General features: G+C 43.9%; 2 protein-coding genes across 3 annotated transcripts in view; one reads left to right on the top strand and one right to left on the bottom strand.

The window, feature by feature from the left end:
- Window positions 1–3169, top strand: part of LOC134359921 (putative uncharacterized protein BRD3OS) — a 42491-nt gene extending 39322 nt beyond the window's left edge. The window contains exon 2 of the mRNA XM_063073772.1: window positions 2589–3169. The gene's annotated coding sequence lies outside the window, so the exon portion shown is untranslated. The remainder of the gene's footprint in view (window positions 1–2588) is intronic.
- The window catches only part of LOC134359919 (bromodomain-containing protein 3-like), a 41181-nt gene extending 26722 nt beyond the window's left edge, over window positions 1–14459 (bottom strand). Inside the window, exons 1-2 of one of the 2 annotated variants that reach the window (XM_063073770.1) lie at window positions 14231–14459; window positions 664–985 (exon numbers count right to left, since the gene is read on the bottom strand). In XM_063073770.1, the coding sequence (XP_062929840.1) occupies window positions 664–897 (234 nt within the window). In that variant the 5' untranslated portion in view covers window positions 898–985; window positions 14231–14459. The remainder of the gene's footprint in view (window positions 1–663; window positions 986–14230) is intronic. The other variant, XM_063073769.1, reaches the window with a different exon arrangement.
- Window positions 14460–15245: the final 786 nt, after the last annotated feature.

Raw genomic sequence — 15245 nt, 5'->3', positions numbered from 1 at the left:
AGTAAAAAGCCAAAGCCAGTTATTCCACCTTTCTCCCAAATCTCACTTTTCTCCAAACAGTTACCTGGCAGCTTGATGTTTAGCTGCAGGCTCCTGCCATATTCCAAAACCTCACAGTACAATGTGTGAAGAGGCTTACGCAAATCGATCGGAATTCTAAGATTCCGCTGGACACCCAATATAAGGCTATCTACTCTTTGATCCACCACCACCACCATGCTTTGTCATTATCCAGTTAGATCACCCCATATTATCAAACCAACGTTTAACCACCCGAAACTCCCAAGGTACGATGCCCCTCACCAAAATTGAGGCAGGCATCAACTTATGAATCACAATCAGAACTTTTTTCCTGAGGCCAGTGCCTGCTATCTCTCTTTAGATGGTAGACAGTATCGCTTTGATTGTAATCTGGTTTCCACCTAAGGCGGGGGACACCAAACAATGGCACTAAGCAGATATCTCCATTCTTCATAACCACAACACTGAGGCCAACAGTCACAAGCTTTCGCACCCCAGTGCAGTTGCAATGAGGAAGCTCCCATTTACTTCAATACCCAAAAATGGTCATCCTGCCAGCAACCATTGAAACTAAACAAAATGGCAACTTTAATCAAAGCACTTCACAATGGTAATTGTGCTGTTTGTCAGAGCATGACTCACTGGCAAGTTAAGCTTCTGTGCATCGACTGGTACATGAAAAGGCCAGGCAAACTGGTGCTTCCACAGGGTCTTCACCACCACTTTCAGCATGTACTGGAGTTGGTTAGTCACACGTCCAGGCTTGTTGGGGTTCATAACCACTGGAGACAAAGCAACAGTTGTCCCAACAGAGGCCAGTGGCTGAGGAGCTGGAACTGCTGCTGACATCTGTAGGCACCGTAATACGTTACGCATCAATGGCAATCTCTAGACTCTGTTGTTAGCTCAATGGTCCCCAAAGGTGATTCAAATCCCATCTCCAACTTCTGTCCCACGGTGCAACCTATAAAAAGAAAGGTCTATGTTAGAATGAGTGTCCTGGGCCGGCTGGTGGCGCAACGACATCAGCACCGGACCCGGGAGCCGAGGTTCCCGGGTTCAAAACCAGTCGGGTCCGCCTTTCATCCCTGCTGGGTTGAGTGTCGAGATCGCAACTCGACCCCGTAAAATAAAGGGAAAAATACTGTGAAAATGTCTGTGTGAGGAGTGACGGCCACACAGTTTCTCTCTCGCTCCGCGCCTTGTAAAAAGCCATGAAAAAGATATCATCATGGACACACGCACAGACTCGTACGCACGCAGACACATGCCAAAAAAAAAGAATGAGAGTCCTGATGAAGTGTCTTAGCTGGAAACATCGACCGCTTATTCCTTTCCACAGAGGCTACCTGACCTGTTAATTTCCTTAAGCATTTTGTATGTGTTTCTCTGGATTTCCAGCATCTACAGAATCTCTTGTGTTTACGTTAGGATGAGAGGATGTCCAAAGGTGATGCAATATGAAACGTGTAACATTACAGCAAAGAACGACATGAGATGTTCCTCTTTGAATTGAAAGTATAGTTAGTTAAAGGAGGCTGTTGGGAAGAGTTCTTTCTCAAGGAACAGGATTGACAAATAACATTGCAATCCAGTTGTTTTTTGCTTGCAGCAAGTGTTCTCCAGCCAGATGAAATGTTTGGGAAGGAATGGCAGGGATCAACTTTCACACAGGGCTTGTGCTGCGACGATTCTCAGTCAACTCCTCAACTCCAGAGATTAGCAAATCCCCAGCTCACTGGTTAAGCACATACCCAATCTGTGCTGGCCTCAGGTGCTCAGAATCAGAACCTCACATCAGAATTGACAAACAGATAGGGCCAAAGCAGCAAGGAAGGTGATACCACTGGTCTGACATATCATACATAATGTTGCTTTAAAAATAATTCAACCAACAAAACACCGCAATCAATTCAATGGGAATAATCAGGTGGCTAAGTGACGAGATTTGTTCATGGGCCCAACTCACGATGATTCACTGATAGGGGTCACCCATTGAAAACACATGAAATATGAAGTAACTAAATTAATCCAAAGTACAGTTGCAAGAAAAAGTTTGTGAATCCTTTGAATTACCTGCTTTTCAGCATTAATTATTCATAAAATGTGGTCTGTGATTAGTTTAGACAATCACAATCTGCCTAAACTAATAACAATTGTACTACTTCTCATCAATACTAATTACACCATTTAAACAACCACAGTCTAGGTTCAAAAAAATTATGTAAGCCTCGGGGGTAAGGCCTTCTACAAAAGCAATTTGGAGTCAGGTATTCCAATCAACGGGATGAGATTGGAGGTGTGGGTTGTAGAGGTGTCCTGCCCTATAAAAACACACACACAACATCAGGCTACTGAAAGACCCACTCGCTCAAGAAAGATCCGTTTATGTGCACCATGCCTCGATCAAAACAACTTTCAGTAGACCCTAGAAGAAGAATTGTAGAGATGCATCAAGCTGGAAAAGGCTACAAAAGCATTTCTAAAGACCTGAGTGTTCATCAGTCCACAGTAAGAGAAATTGTCTACAAATGGAGGAAACTCAGTACTGTTGCTACTCTCCCTAGGAGTGGGCGTCCTGAAATAAAAATCACACCAAGCGTACAACATGCAATGCTGAAGGAGGTGAAAAAGAACCCAAGGGTAACAGCAAATGACCTGCAAAAATCTCTAGAACTTGCTAAAGTCTCTGTCCGCGTCCACTGTAAGAAAAGCACTGAACAAGAATGGTGTTCGTGGAAGTACTCTACGGAGGAAACCACTACTCTCTAAAAAAAAACAAAAAAAAAACCTGCTGCAAGTCTTAAGTTTGCAAAAGACCACCTGGATGTTCCACAATGTTTCTGGAACAATGTTTTGTGGATAGACGAAATAAAATTTGAACTCTTTGGCAGAAATGTACACCGCTATGTTTAGAGGAAAAAAGGCACTGCACACCAACACCAAAACTTCATCCCAGTTGTGAAACCGGGTGGAAGGCACATCATGGTTTGGGCCGCTTAGGTGCTTCAAGGGGCTGGACAGCTTGCAATCATTGAGGGAACAATAAACTCGAAAATTGTATTAAGACATTTTACAGGAGAATGTCAAGGTAGTGGTCCGTCACCTGAAGCTTAACAGAAGTTGGATAATGCAACAAGACAATGATCTGAAACCCAAGAGTAAATCAACAACAGAACAGTTTAAAAAGAAGAAAATTTGTGTTTTGGAATGGCCAAGTCAGAGTCCAGACATTAACCCAATTGAGATCCTGTGGCATGACATGAAAAGGACTGTTCATGCGAGGTATCCCAGAAGTACAGGTGAACTGAAACAGGTGAACTGAAACAGGCTTGTATGGAGGAATGGTCTAAAATTCCTCTTCACTGTTGTGCAAGTCTGATCAGCATTTACAGGAAATGTTTGGTGATCGTTATTGTTGCTAAAGGAGGTTCTATCAGTTATAAAATACAAGGGTTCACATACTTTTTCAGCCTGAACTGCGAATGATTAAACAATGTATTTAATAAAGGCATGAAAAGTACAATTCTTTTTGTGTGTTATTAGTTTAGGCAGATTTTGTTTGTCTTTTATTGTGACCTAGATGAAGATCAAACGACAGGTAATTAAAGCAGAAAAACAGGTAATTGCAAAGGGTTCACAAACTCTTTCTTGCAACTGTTCGTTGCACGGAAGGAAAATAAAGAGGTGCAGGCTCACCCAAAGCCAGAGCACCCAACGCAACAAAAAAGATCTCAGTCCCAATTTCTGACTTCTGAAGCTCAGTAATCAGGTATCAGGGGTGTGAACAATGGGGAAGAGGTAATGAAAGAGAGGGGATAAAAAGAAAAAGATAAAGGCAGGAATACCAGCAGTAAAAGAAAAATCAGGCTGGAAGATCAGGGCATAGAAGCTACAATCCGCCTCAGTACCTCCTCCTGATCTCCACCAAAGGCAATTACATTAAGTGCAGACTGAACCTAAGAGGTGGAAAGTCAGCCACAAGTACTTCAAAATAGTCAAACCCAGGGATGGTAAGTGCTCGGAGGATAGTGTCGGTGATACAGGCTGAGGCAGAGACACAGCCAAGCCACAATACAGAGACAGAAGCAAGAGTACTCAGCTCAAGGTTAAATAGAACACCAGACCCATCAACAGAATGAAGTGGGAATGTAACCAGGAGGTGGGGTGTTCCTGAGTACTGCTACCGTTTGCTCTTCCACTCCTTCATGGGTCCAGATAGAAACCCCTCCTGCCTTCAAATTCCCTCCAATTACTGACACTACCATTCACGCTGCTGCCTCTTTACACCCTGATACTTAATATTTCACTGCCGTTTTCATGCCATCTGGAATCCTAGCTGCAAAAAATCTGTTCCTATTTCATCAAAACTTGGATCCCTAGCATTGCTCCATCTATTTCCCCATCATGCTTCCCTTTTCTACAAACTCCATCCCAAGATTGAACATCCTATTGAATAATCATCTCACTGTCAGTCAGCAACCTTCACTATAAACTAGATTGCTAGATTGCCCTGGGCTAAAATGATTCAACCCCCTGCCCAAACTAAAATCAATCTAGTATCACAAATTCCTAAATTAGCTTGCCTGCCACAACGAGCCCTGAGCCCTAGCTGGGAGGAACGAGGAAAACAACTGAATTTGCTGCTGCAGAATGGAGCTTGGTCATTGCTACCCGACTGAGTAATGCTCTGATTCAGTTTCCCTTGATACTTAACACAGGTGGTTTTGTTCCATGGCAACAGTTACATCCCTCGAAAACCTTGCATTATAGAAAGCCATGTTATAGTAAAGCCAGGCTGTGGTTGCCTACAAGGCAGATTGCACTGTAATTAATGCAGCACTTATAATGAAGGTAGTGTATTATAACCCAGCAATCACACTTCATAATGAAAACGTGTTATGGCAGAACTGCTTGTACTTGGATTGCATCCACCTGCAGACAGCAGCGTGAATGCCACTCAGGGTACTGAACAAACACTCTGCAGGGTCAATGAACAAAAGAACTCATGATCTGAAATAAATAAAGCCCATTCAGTCCATGGTGGCATCATCCCTTGGTCAACTCAATCTTTCACTTTGGTACCCAGCCCCTAATGACGCTGCCTCTGCCACTCACCATCCTTTGTGAAGCCGCGAGAGTTAATTTCATTAACTTAAATATGCATCCTCTGTGCAGTACCCAAGTGCCAAGAAACCATTGCTGCAGCTTCAATCCATCACACTTACGCCCACTTTGTGAAAGAACACATATTTTGCTGACTCCTCAGAACATATTAAGTAGATAAACACAACTAAACATTTTAATTTATTCTCAATTTGCTCCTCCCATGAATGTGTCTTCAAAAATCTCCCCTTGTCTTTTAATTTTATGCTCCGATTACTCTGTAATTGATCACCTTAGTTATTTCCATGTTTCCCAAGTAATTACTCCTCCTTATTCCAAGGTGAAGAGCACAAGTGCACCCGACTTGCCCCCCCAATAAAATCTCTCCCCATCCAGATTACTTCACTGAATCTCTTCCAGTCCCCCTCCAGAGTAATGGATTGCTGGTGAAGTTAGGCAGTCAAAGCTTTTAATAACTGAGAACCACCATGATCCACAAACACAGCCTCCGCACCATTCCCTTTTACACATCAGCATCACCTAAAACTGTGGTTGTTATTTGGGGTGGGGGATGGATATGGCGCAAGTCTGGGTAAAGAGATGTTACAGATCATCCACGATGGGCTGACTGGCCTTTCCCAGTTTCTATGTAGCAGGTAGAAAGAATGGGTGGCAGGGTGGAGATGTGTCTCTACCAAGGGAGGTGTAAGGCGCTCCTTCCCTCCACCAGCCCGCAGGTCACCCTTGGGGAAGGTGTAGCACCTGCTTGCACCCCCCCCCCCCCGGCCCCGATCAGCATCACACAAAGCCATGGGAGCAGACGGCAGATGATCGTATCAGCAGCCAGTGCATATCACAAGTCCTGGTTATGCGACCACTGACACCAGGCACACAGAGTATTGATAATGGCTCGGATCACAGAACTTGCAACAGCAGGTTCAAGAACAGCTACTATCCCTCAACCATCAGGCTCTTGAACAAAAGGGGATAAGTACATTCATTTGATTTCTGGTGTCCTCACTTTAAGGACTCTTTACCTTGTTATTTCGCACTCTCGTTATTTATTGCTGTTTATTTATATTTGCATCTGCAGAGTTTGCTGTTCATTGATCCTGTTTACAGTTACTGCTCTCTAGATTTGCTAAGCATGCCCAGAGGAAAAAGAATCTCAGAGTTTTATGTAATCTGATGATAAACTTTACTTTAAACACCATTCCTGTAAAGACACCTCCCAGAAGGCAGCAATGGCAAATAACTTCTGTAGAAAAATTTGCCAAGAACAATCGTGGTCATATAAAGACCATGATCACCTGTCATACAACACGGCACATTATAAATGAACAAGAAGCTGAACAGCTTCTGCCTGCTCACGGCTCAAGGCTCGGGACTACCAAGCAGCATTCTTTTGTTCCCATGGATCATTTCAGACCTTTTAGTACATGAACATTAGGGAATCAAACCTGTGACTCGATTGTCATTACTACGTTAGAACATATGGCACTGTCTCAACACTTGCATAACACTGTGGGAGAAAATCTCACAGCATTCCCAGGCAACAATGATTGAAGTGATGAAATATTTCAAAACATTTCACTAAGGAGATTAGAAGCCAAGTTTGCCGAAGAACTATTAAGATAGTTTGGGTAAAGTGGTATCCAAGGATATTCTGAAGAAAAAGAGAGAAAAATTTCAAAATTTAAGAACCAGAGCATGTGTGCAACACAGTTAAAGGTATGCCCTCCAATGGAGAAGTAGTCACTTTCAATTAACTACTGTGAAGAGCCAAAAGGGAAAGAATGAAATGCCATTCATTAATTTCTCTCTGCCAATTCCACTCCATTTTATTTCCATGATTCATCAGGCACTTTCATGCATCATATTTGTCAGCACAAGATTTTGTAAGGGTTTTAAACAGTACACAATGTATCCAAATCATTGACTAAAACCCCCAATTCCAACCCTGGGACTCAGTAACTCCCTAATGTAGGGAAGAAGTCTTGAAAACAGATCAGGGTTTAACCAACAGATACAATGCTTTCTTAGCACCCAATTAACCCCAGTCATTTTGTCCAGAGTCAGGGACAACATAGATGTCAAGAGTGTGTTTCACAAAGTCCTGAACCCCAGAGCATTTCACCGGCTCGGTGCTGACCTCAAAGTTTCACACACAATGAAACATTACACTACATGACAAAGCAAGATCCAGGAGGAAATGTGAGATTGAAAACCAGTCACAGTGGATAAATTAATGCCAATTGTCTTCCAATATAGAAAAAGCTAAAGACACAAGGGCAGATGCTGCAATTTCGAGCATAAAGCAAACTGCCAGGAAAAGTCAGGAGGTCTGGCAGACAAAAGGGATGGTCAACATTTTGTCTGAGGTGAAAGCCATTGGCATCTACAACATCCATGACACAATATTACAACGGTAACTTTAGTCTGGCAGTATTACTATCAAAACCAGTGAAAACAATGGAACATTACCCCAAAGGTTCTGTAATAATACTTTATCATTTTATTAGAAGCTCTCCAAAACCCACAGTGAAACAAACCCGCTGTCAAATAATCAACCTCCAGCAACAACACAAATATCCCACAAAAACCCAACTCAAAGATTCAAAACCTGCCAAACCAAAACCCCAGAGAAACAACCGCAACCCTTCAAAACCCACAGACTAGCAAACACCCCATAAAATCCAATCACACCTAATACCTAACAAACCCACCACCATGTATCAAATAATCCATATTGCCAACAATTCCAACCAGAATTGATTAAATATCCACAAAATCATACACATTTGTTGATTAGCAACAAAACTGAAACTTGTACAAACCCAATAAAACTACCTGCGATTCTGAAAAGAACAGAAACACAAGTAAACCACAAAATATCATACAAATTCCCCTCTAAAATCTTATAATCGCACATCAAGTATACTCTCCTCAAAATCTCATCAGATACCCCAATCCCTAAAAACAAAAACAGAAAAGTCCCAATCATTCAGCACTCTTGCAACTTTGCTAATAAAAGGCTGGCAGATTTTTCTGGACTATCCACTTACATTTTTACTTCCCGTTCTTTGACATGAGACCATAAGACCAAGGAGCAAAAATAGGCCATTTGGCCCATTGAGACTGCGCCGCCATTCCATCACGACTGATTTATTATCCCTTTCAACCCCATTCTCCTGTCTTCTCCCTGTAACCTGTAATCCCCTGATTAATCAAGAATCTATCAACCTCTGCTTTAAATATGCCCAATGATTTGGCATACACAGCCCTATGTTCCAAAGAATTCACAGATTCACCACTCTCTGGCCAAAGAAATTTTTCTTCATCTCTATTCAAAATGGACATCACTCAATTCTGAGGATCTGCTCTATGGTTCTAGATTCCCCCACTATAGGAAACATCCTCTCCACATCCACTCTATCCACACCTTTCAATATTCGATACCTTTCAATGAGATTCCCCCCTCCCCATTCTTCTAAACTCCAGCAAGTATAAGCCCACAGCCTTTAGACGTTCTTCAAATGTTAATCCTTTCATTCCTTGCACCATTCTTGTGAACTTCTCCTGGACTCTCCAATACCAGAACATCTCATCTTAGATAAAGAGCACAAAACTGCTCACAATACTCCCAAGTGTGGGCTGACCAACACCTTATAAAGCCTCAGGATTACAACCTTGCTTTTGCATTCCAGTCCTCTCAAAATGAATGCTAATATTGCATTTGCCTTCCTTACCACCAACTCAACTTGCAAGTTCGCCTTTAGGGAATTCTGCACCAGGATTCCCAAGTTCCTGTGCACCTGATTTTTAAAATTTTCTCCCCATTTACAAAATAGTCCACGTCTTTGTTCCTTCTGACAAAGAGCATGCACTTCCCTACATTATATTCCATCTGCCACTTTTTTGCCCATTTCCCCAAACTAAGTCCTTCTGCAGACACCCTGCTTTCTCAACGTTACCTGCCCTTCCACCCATATCATCTGCAAACTTGACCACAAAGCCGTAAATTCCTTCATTCAAATCACTGGCAGCCAACCAGAAAAGGTCCCCTTTATTCACACTCTTGTCTCCTGCCAGCCAAGCTCCTGTCCATTTCCCGTAATACCACAGGCTCTTATCTAGTTAAGCAGAATCATGAGGCGCCCTATAAAAGGCCTTCTGAAAATCCAAACAAACAACATTCACTGACTCTACTTTGTCTATCCTGCCTGTTATTTCCTCAAAAATTAAAACAGATCTGTCAGGCAAGATTTTATCTTAAGGAAACCTTACTGACGTTGGCCTATCTCATCATGTGCCTCTAAGTACCCTGAAACCTCATCCTTAATAATGGACTCCAACATCTTCCCAACCATTGAAGACAGACTAACTGGCCTATAGTTTCCTTTCTTCTGCCTCCATCCTTTCTTAAAGTGTGGAGCAACATTTGCAATTTTCCAATCCTCCAGAATCTAGTGCTTCTTGAAAGATCATTACGAGTGTCTCCACAATCTTTTCAGCTACCTCTTTCAGACCCCTGGGGTGTAGTCCATCTGGTCCAGGTGACTTATCAACCTTCAGACTTTCCAGGTTCCCAAGCACCTTCTCCTTTGTAACAGCAACTAAACTAGCCTCTGCCCCATGACACTCTCTAATTTCTGGCATTCTGCAAATGTCTTCCACAGTGATGACGGACACAAAATACTTACTAAGCTAGCCTGCCATTTCTTCGTTCCCTACCCCCCATTACTACATCTGCAGCGTCATTTTCCAATGATCCGATAACCACTTTCATCTGTGTTTTACTCCTTATATATCTGAAAAAACTTTTGGTATCTTCTTTTACATTATAGGCTAGCTTACATTCATAGTTCATCTTTTCTTTCTTTAAGGCCTTTTTAGTTACCTTCTGATCGTTTTTAAAAGCTTCCCAATCCTCTAACTTCCCACCAATTTGTGCTATAATGTATAGCCTCTCTTTTACTTTTATGCTGACTTTGACTTCCTTTGTTAGCCACATTGCCTCATCCCCCCCACCCCTTTAGAATACTTCTCCTTCTTCAGGATGTATCTATCCTGCACCTTCCAAATTGCTTCCAGAAACTCCAGCCATTGCTATTCTGTTGTCATCCCTGATAAAGTCCCTTTCTAATCATTGTTCCTATCCACAGTGACCAGCTGCTCTCTCTTATGCCTCTGTAATTCTCCTTACTCCACATCCAATTTTAGCTTCTCCGTCCCAAACTGCAGGCTGAATTCTATCATATTATGATCACTGCCTACCAAGGGTTCCTTTACCTTAAGCTTTCTAATCAAATCTGTGTCATTACCTAACACCCATCCAGAATTGCCATTCCCGTAGTGGACTCGACCACAAGCTGCTCTAAAAAGCTTCTCATAGGCGTTCTACAAAATCCCTCTCTTGGGATCCAGCACCAACTGGACTTTCCCAATCTACCTGCATATGGAAATCCACCATGATTTTTGCAACATTACCCTTCTTCACATGCCTTTTCTATCTCCCAGTGTAATTTTTAGCAACATCCTGGCTACAGCTCAGAGGCCTGTATATAACTCTCATCAGAGTCTCTTTACCCTTACGGTTTCTTAACTCTACCAAAAGGATTCTACATCTGCCAATCCTACGTCACCTCTTCCTAAGAATTTGATTTCATTTTTTTTTTAAACCAACAGAGCCACCCAACCCCTCTGGCTACTAGCCTATCCCTTGTTAAGCTCCCAACTATGATCTTATTGCAGCCCACAACATTATACCTGCCATTCTCTAACCAGCTGCTTCATCATCTACCTTATTACATATATAACACCCTTCAGCCCTGTATTCATCATCCTTTTGAGTTTGGGCCGTTACACTTCACCTCATCCCACTGACTGCAATGATGTCCTATCATTTGCCCTTCATTCCTCACAGTCTCACTTTGCATCTACTTGTATACCAACTGTTTTACCGCACCCCCCCCCACCCCCTGGCCAAACTAGTTTAAACTCTCACCAACAGCTCTAGCAAATCTGCCCACAAGGATATTGGTCCCCCTCGGGTTCCGGTGTAACCCATCCCTTTTGTACATGTTGTACTTTCCCTGGAAGAGATCCCAATGATGAAGAAATCTGAAACCCTGCCCACTGTATCAATTCTTCAGCAATGCATTCATCTGCCAAATCAGCCTGTTCTTACCCTCACAGGTGGCAATCTAGAGATTACTCCCCTGTATGTCCTGCTTTCCACCTCTCTTCAGGACCCCCTCCCTTTTCTACCTTTGTTATGTACCATGCCTTCTGGCTGTTCACCCTTCCCCTTTGGAATGCCATGGACCTGATCCGAGGCATCCCTGACCCTGGGACCTGGGAGGCAACATACCATCCGGGCTGTCTCTTTCACGTCCACAGAATCTGCATTCTACCCCTCTAATTATGGAACTACTGTACCCCTCTTCTCCCCCTCTTTCCCTTCTGAGCCTCAGAGCCAGTCTCAGCACCAGAGACCTGGTTACTGTAGCTCCCCCCCCCCACCTCCCCAGTAAGTCGGCCCCACCCAACAGTACCCAAATAGCTCTACTTATTGTTGAGGGGAACACTAACAGGAGTACTCTGCAATGGCTGCCTATTCACCTTCTCCTTCCTGACAATCACCCAGGAACCCGCCTCCTGTAACTTAGGTGTGACTACATTCCTGTAGCTCAGATCTATCAACTCCTCGTTCTCCTACTTGACATGCCATACAGAGAACATTCTCCAAATGAAATGGTGGGATTAAACCAAACAATGTTTCAGGCCAGAAGCACTCCAGTTGCAAGTGTATTGGCATTCCTGGCCCCTGGTGTTGAGGACTCTAAACTTCATTCTGGTTTCACACCCAGCCACTCTGGACTCTCAGCTTTGGTCACATACCCTGCTGGCTCTCTGGAAAATGGCTCACGTTCCGGGCTTATGAGCAAATCCAATGTTGAACCATCAATCAGCTGGTGTATTGTCAAAGTTTCCTGGTATTTGTATTTAATATCTTGGAAAGTGATGTCCAAATGCTTTCAAAATTTACGGTTTCACACATGCACCATGAATTGTAAGTTATTCATTGCAAACCAATGACTCTGCTTTTAGAGAACCAAATCTGTCAGCGGCTCACTCCTGGGATGCAAGTCCCATAACTTCCCATTGTGTTTTGAGCTCCATCCTTCACATAGAAGCTAAATTACAAACAATTTAAAGTTACTGCTTTCTGAAGACAGTTTCTCAGAAAATAATTACATAAAAGTGGGTAAACATTTCTTTTAACAGATACATTGGGAATACAGGGAGAAGCTATTCTGAGGGAGGAGATCAAGAACAAGGGTATACAATTGCATAATTCCAACTAACTACTGGCCCATAAACTGAAATAGTTAATTCTGTCCATCTTTCCACTGATGCTGTCTCTCAGTGTTTCTAGTATTTTCCATTTTTAATTACAGCATGGGCAATTATACCAAAGATCATGAACTGGATTGACAGGCAAGTAATAGTTGACAGATAAGCAATTCATTGACTAGAAGGGCAGGTCCAAGAGGCTGAATGATTTTATCATGTTCTCAGGCAGCAAATCCTTTCTTACTTCTGGGTTAGAGACTTAAAACAGCATCTGGACTTAAAGCCGTGGGCTTGGTTGGCATCCCTTGACTGAGTTGACAACACCTTGTTTGCAGCTCAAGCTCCCCTGACTTGACACAGCATTAAGATTACAAATAAGAATTAAAGGCATTCCCATGTATAAACCATAAAAAACACTTGCTTTTGAGAAGGAATGTCTCCCTCCCGAGACTGCATCTCTCCCTTAGTCGCCTCGTATTGAAGGGTTATGCAGACTATCAGTTAGAGAGTTAACATAAATTTAATCAAACACCCATCCACCCCAAAGATTACCACTTCAACAAATATGCAATTGCTCTCCTAATTTACAAAGGAGACAGACTCAAAACACTAAGACAATTCAAAAGGGTAGTTATTAAATATCTGGCACCGTGTTAACAAAGTACGTTCATTCCTTGAACTTTTTTCTAAACAGCCAGTTAATGGTAGCGTTAAATTGGACAGAGGGCGGGTGAAAGAGGCCTATTTAAAAAAAAACATATTAAACAATGATGTATTTTCCAATTAAGTTGTAACTGAGCTGCAGATTGAACCCTAAATCAATTCTATTTCGGAAGAATTAAGGAATATCCACTTATTGAGTGAAAAGGTCCGACTCATTTTCCAATTGGCACTGATGCGGACCACGACAAATGAGATCTTCGGTTCACGCTTGGACAATTTGTTAAGCGCGTGCCCCGCCTCCAACAACGGAAAGGGGTTGATCATTGGTGAGAATATTGTTCTTTAAAAGACTATGACATTCAAAATTACTGGAACTTCCCATATCTTTATTCACCAATATGGTTGGTCGGAAGACACACCAGATGGAAGATCTGGGGGAGGGGGGGAAGAGCTTCATGCCGTTTTAATGCTGCGGGCTCACATTGAACCTCTGCTCCTCCCAAAACACCGAGGTGTGTTTGTTTGCAACCAATCCCGGAGACAAACTAGCCAGCTCCATCATTCATTTAGTTATTGCACGACCACCCACTTCCCGCCCGCCACAGACCGTCGGGTTCCATTTCTCTGGGAAGAGGGCAGTAGTACAGAAAAACCACGTCTCCCAGCAGCGAGAGCGGGGCGCGAATTGCGTCTATGCTCTCTTTCCTTCTTCCCCAAAACCACTACCCCTCCCCAATTTTCCGAGCGGCTACAAAAGATGGCGGGCTGGAAAGCGACCTCCCGCGGGTTGTTCTTGTTACTGGCTACCGCCGTCGGTTCCCGGAGCATGATAACCCGGGAGCCGGAGACGTTGTAGCGGAACGACGAATGAGATATTCGCCCTGTTCCGAGCGGCGGGCGAACTGGAACTGAAAACAATGTAGCGGACGCTTTGTTACACGGCGGCCTCTGGATACAATGTATCGACCGGGAGCTGGCCCCGCTATTCCTAGGCTCCAACTCCAGACCTGCCTCGCCCTCCTGCAAGCCCCAAGGCCGGGGCGAGGGTTCCCGCAGACACAAGAAACGGGAGACTGGGTACCTGCCCCGCGGATCCGCGCCGCTGCAACCAGCGGCCGCTTGCTGGCTCGCCTCTAATCTTCGTGCATCCTCCGCGGCGACATACGGAGCCCGCCGAGACACTGCGCCTGCGCTGCCCGCGCGGGGCCCGATGGGAGGTGCAGTTCTCCGCTCCGGGACCAAAGGTCAGAAAGCGTCGGGGCTGAGTCAATTCGGACTACAACTCCTAGCATGCCGGCACTGCGCAGACGTAGTCTCCCGGTGTTTGAGGTGTGTATTTAAAAAAAGCGAAACTAAGAGGCGGCAAGAAAATTGATCTCAGTTGGGTTGCTTTCTTGTTCGGGGGGTGTTGAAAGAGTCTGGCGGAGGATTTTGGAGACCCACCCCTCTCCCCTGTACGAAGTTGTTCGCCAGTACTCCATAGGCAGGAGAGTGAGCGCTGCACTACTGTCAGTGAGATTGTTCTCGGCGCCAAGTAGCGGCTCCATTACATAATGGCGCTTCTGCACCTCTCCCTATTCGGGGCGGGCAATTGAGGCGCTGCTTTACAGTACAGAAGGAGCTGATTGGCTGCCTCGCTGACCCTTGCCCCGAGTTCAAGTATTGTTTGGAAATACTGCTTCGAGTTTAAATAATTCTATTAACGTTTCCAGTCAAATTTAAAACTTGTTTAAGGTGTAACTCCTGCTGTCGGAGCATTCCAGGCATCGTCGGTGTCCAAAGCTTTGCGCTCGATCAGGACTTGAGCCACTTTCGAATCCTGTTATCTTTGTACGGTTGAGGGAGGGCAATGGAAGGGCAGCCCTTTGAATGTTAAACCTGGTCTCAGTTGCTCCTTATAAGCGGATTTAAAAGATCGCGCTGTGATTTGAAATAGATCTGGAAAGTTCTCCCTGGTGGACCTGAAGTAGGGTCTTGCGCCGAAACGCCGACTGTGGTGCTGCCAGACCTGCTGAGTTCCAGCACTTTGTGTGTTTACCAGCATCTGCAGAATTTCTTGTGTTCATTATCGCTTTGTTTTTTTTCACCCTGATTTA

The sequence above is a fragment of the Mobula hypostoma genome, chromosome 21, assembly GCF_963921235.1.
Source record: "Mobula hypostoma chromosome 21, sMobHyp1.1, whole genome shotgun sequence".
Lineage (NCBI taxonomy): Eukaryota > Metazoa > Chordata > Chondrichthyes > Myliobatiformes > Myliobatidae > Mobula > Mobula hypostoma.
Note: the sequence above shows the minus strand (reverse complement) of the source record. Positions and strands in the feature narration are given on the sequence as shown.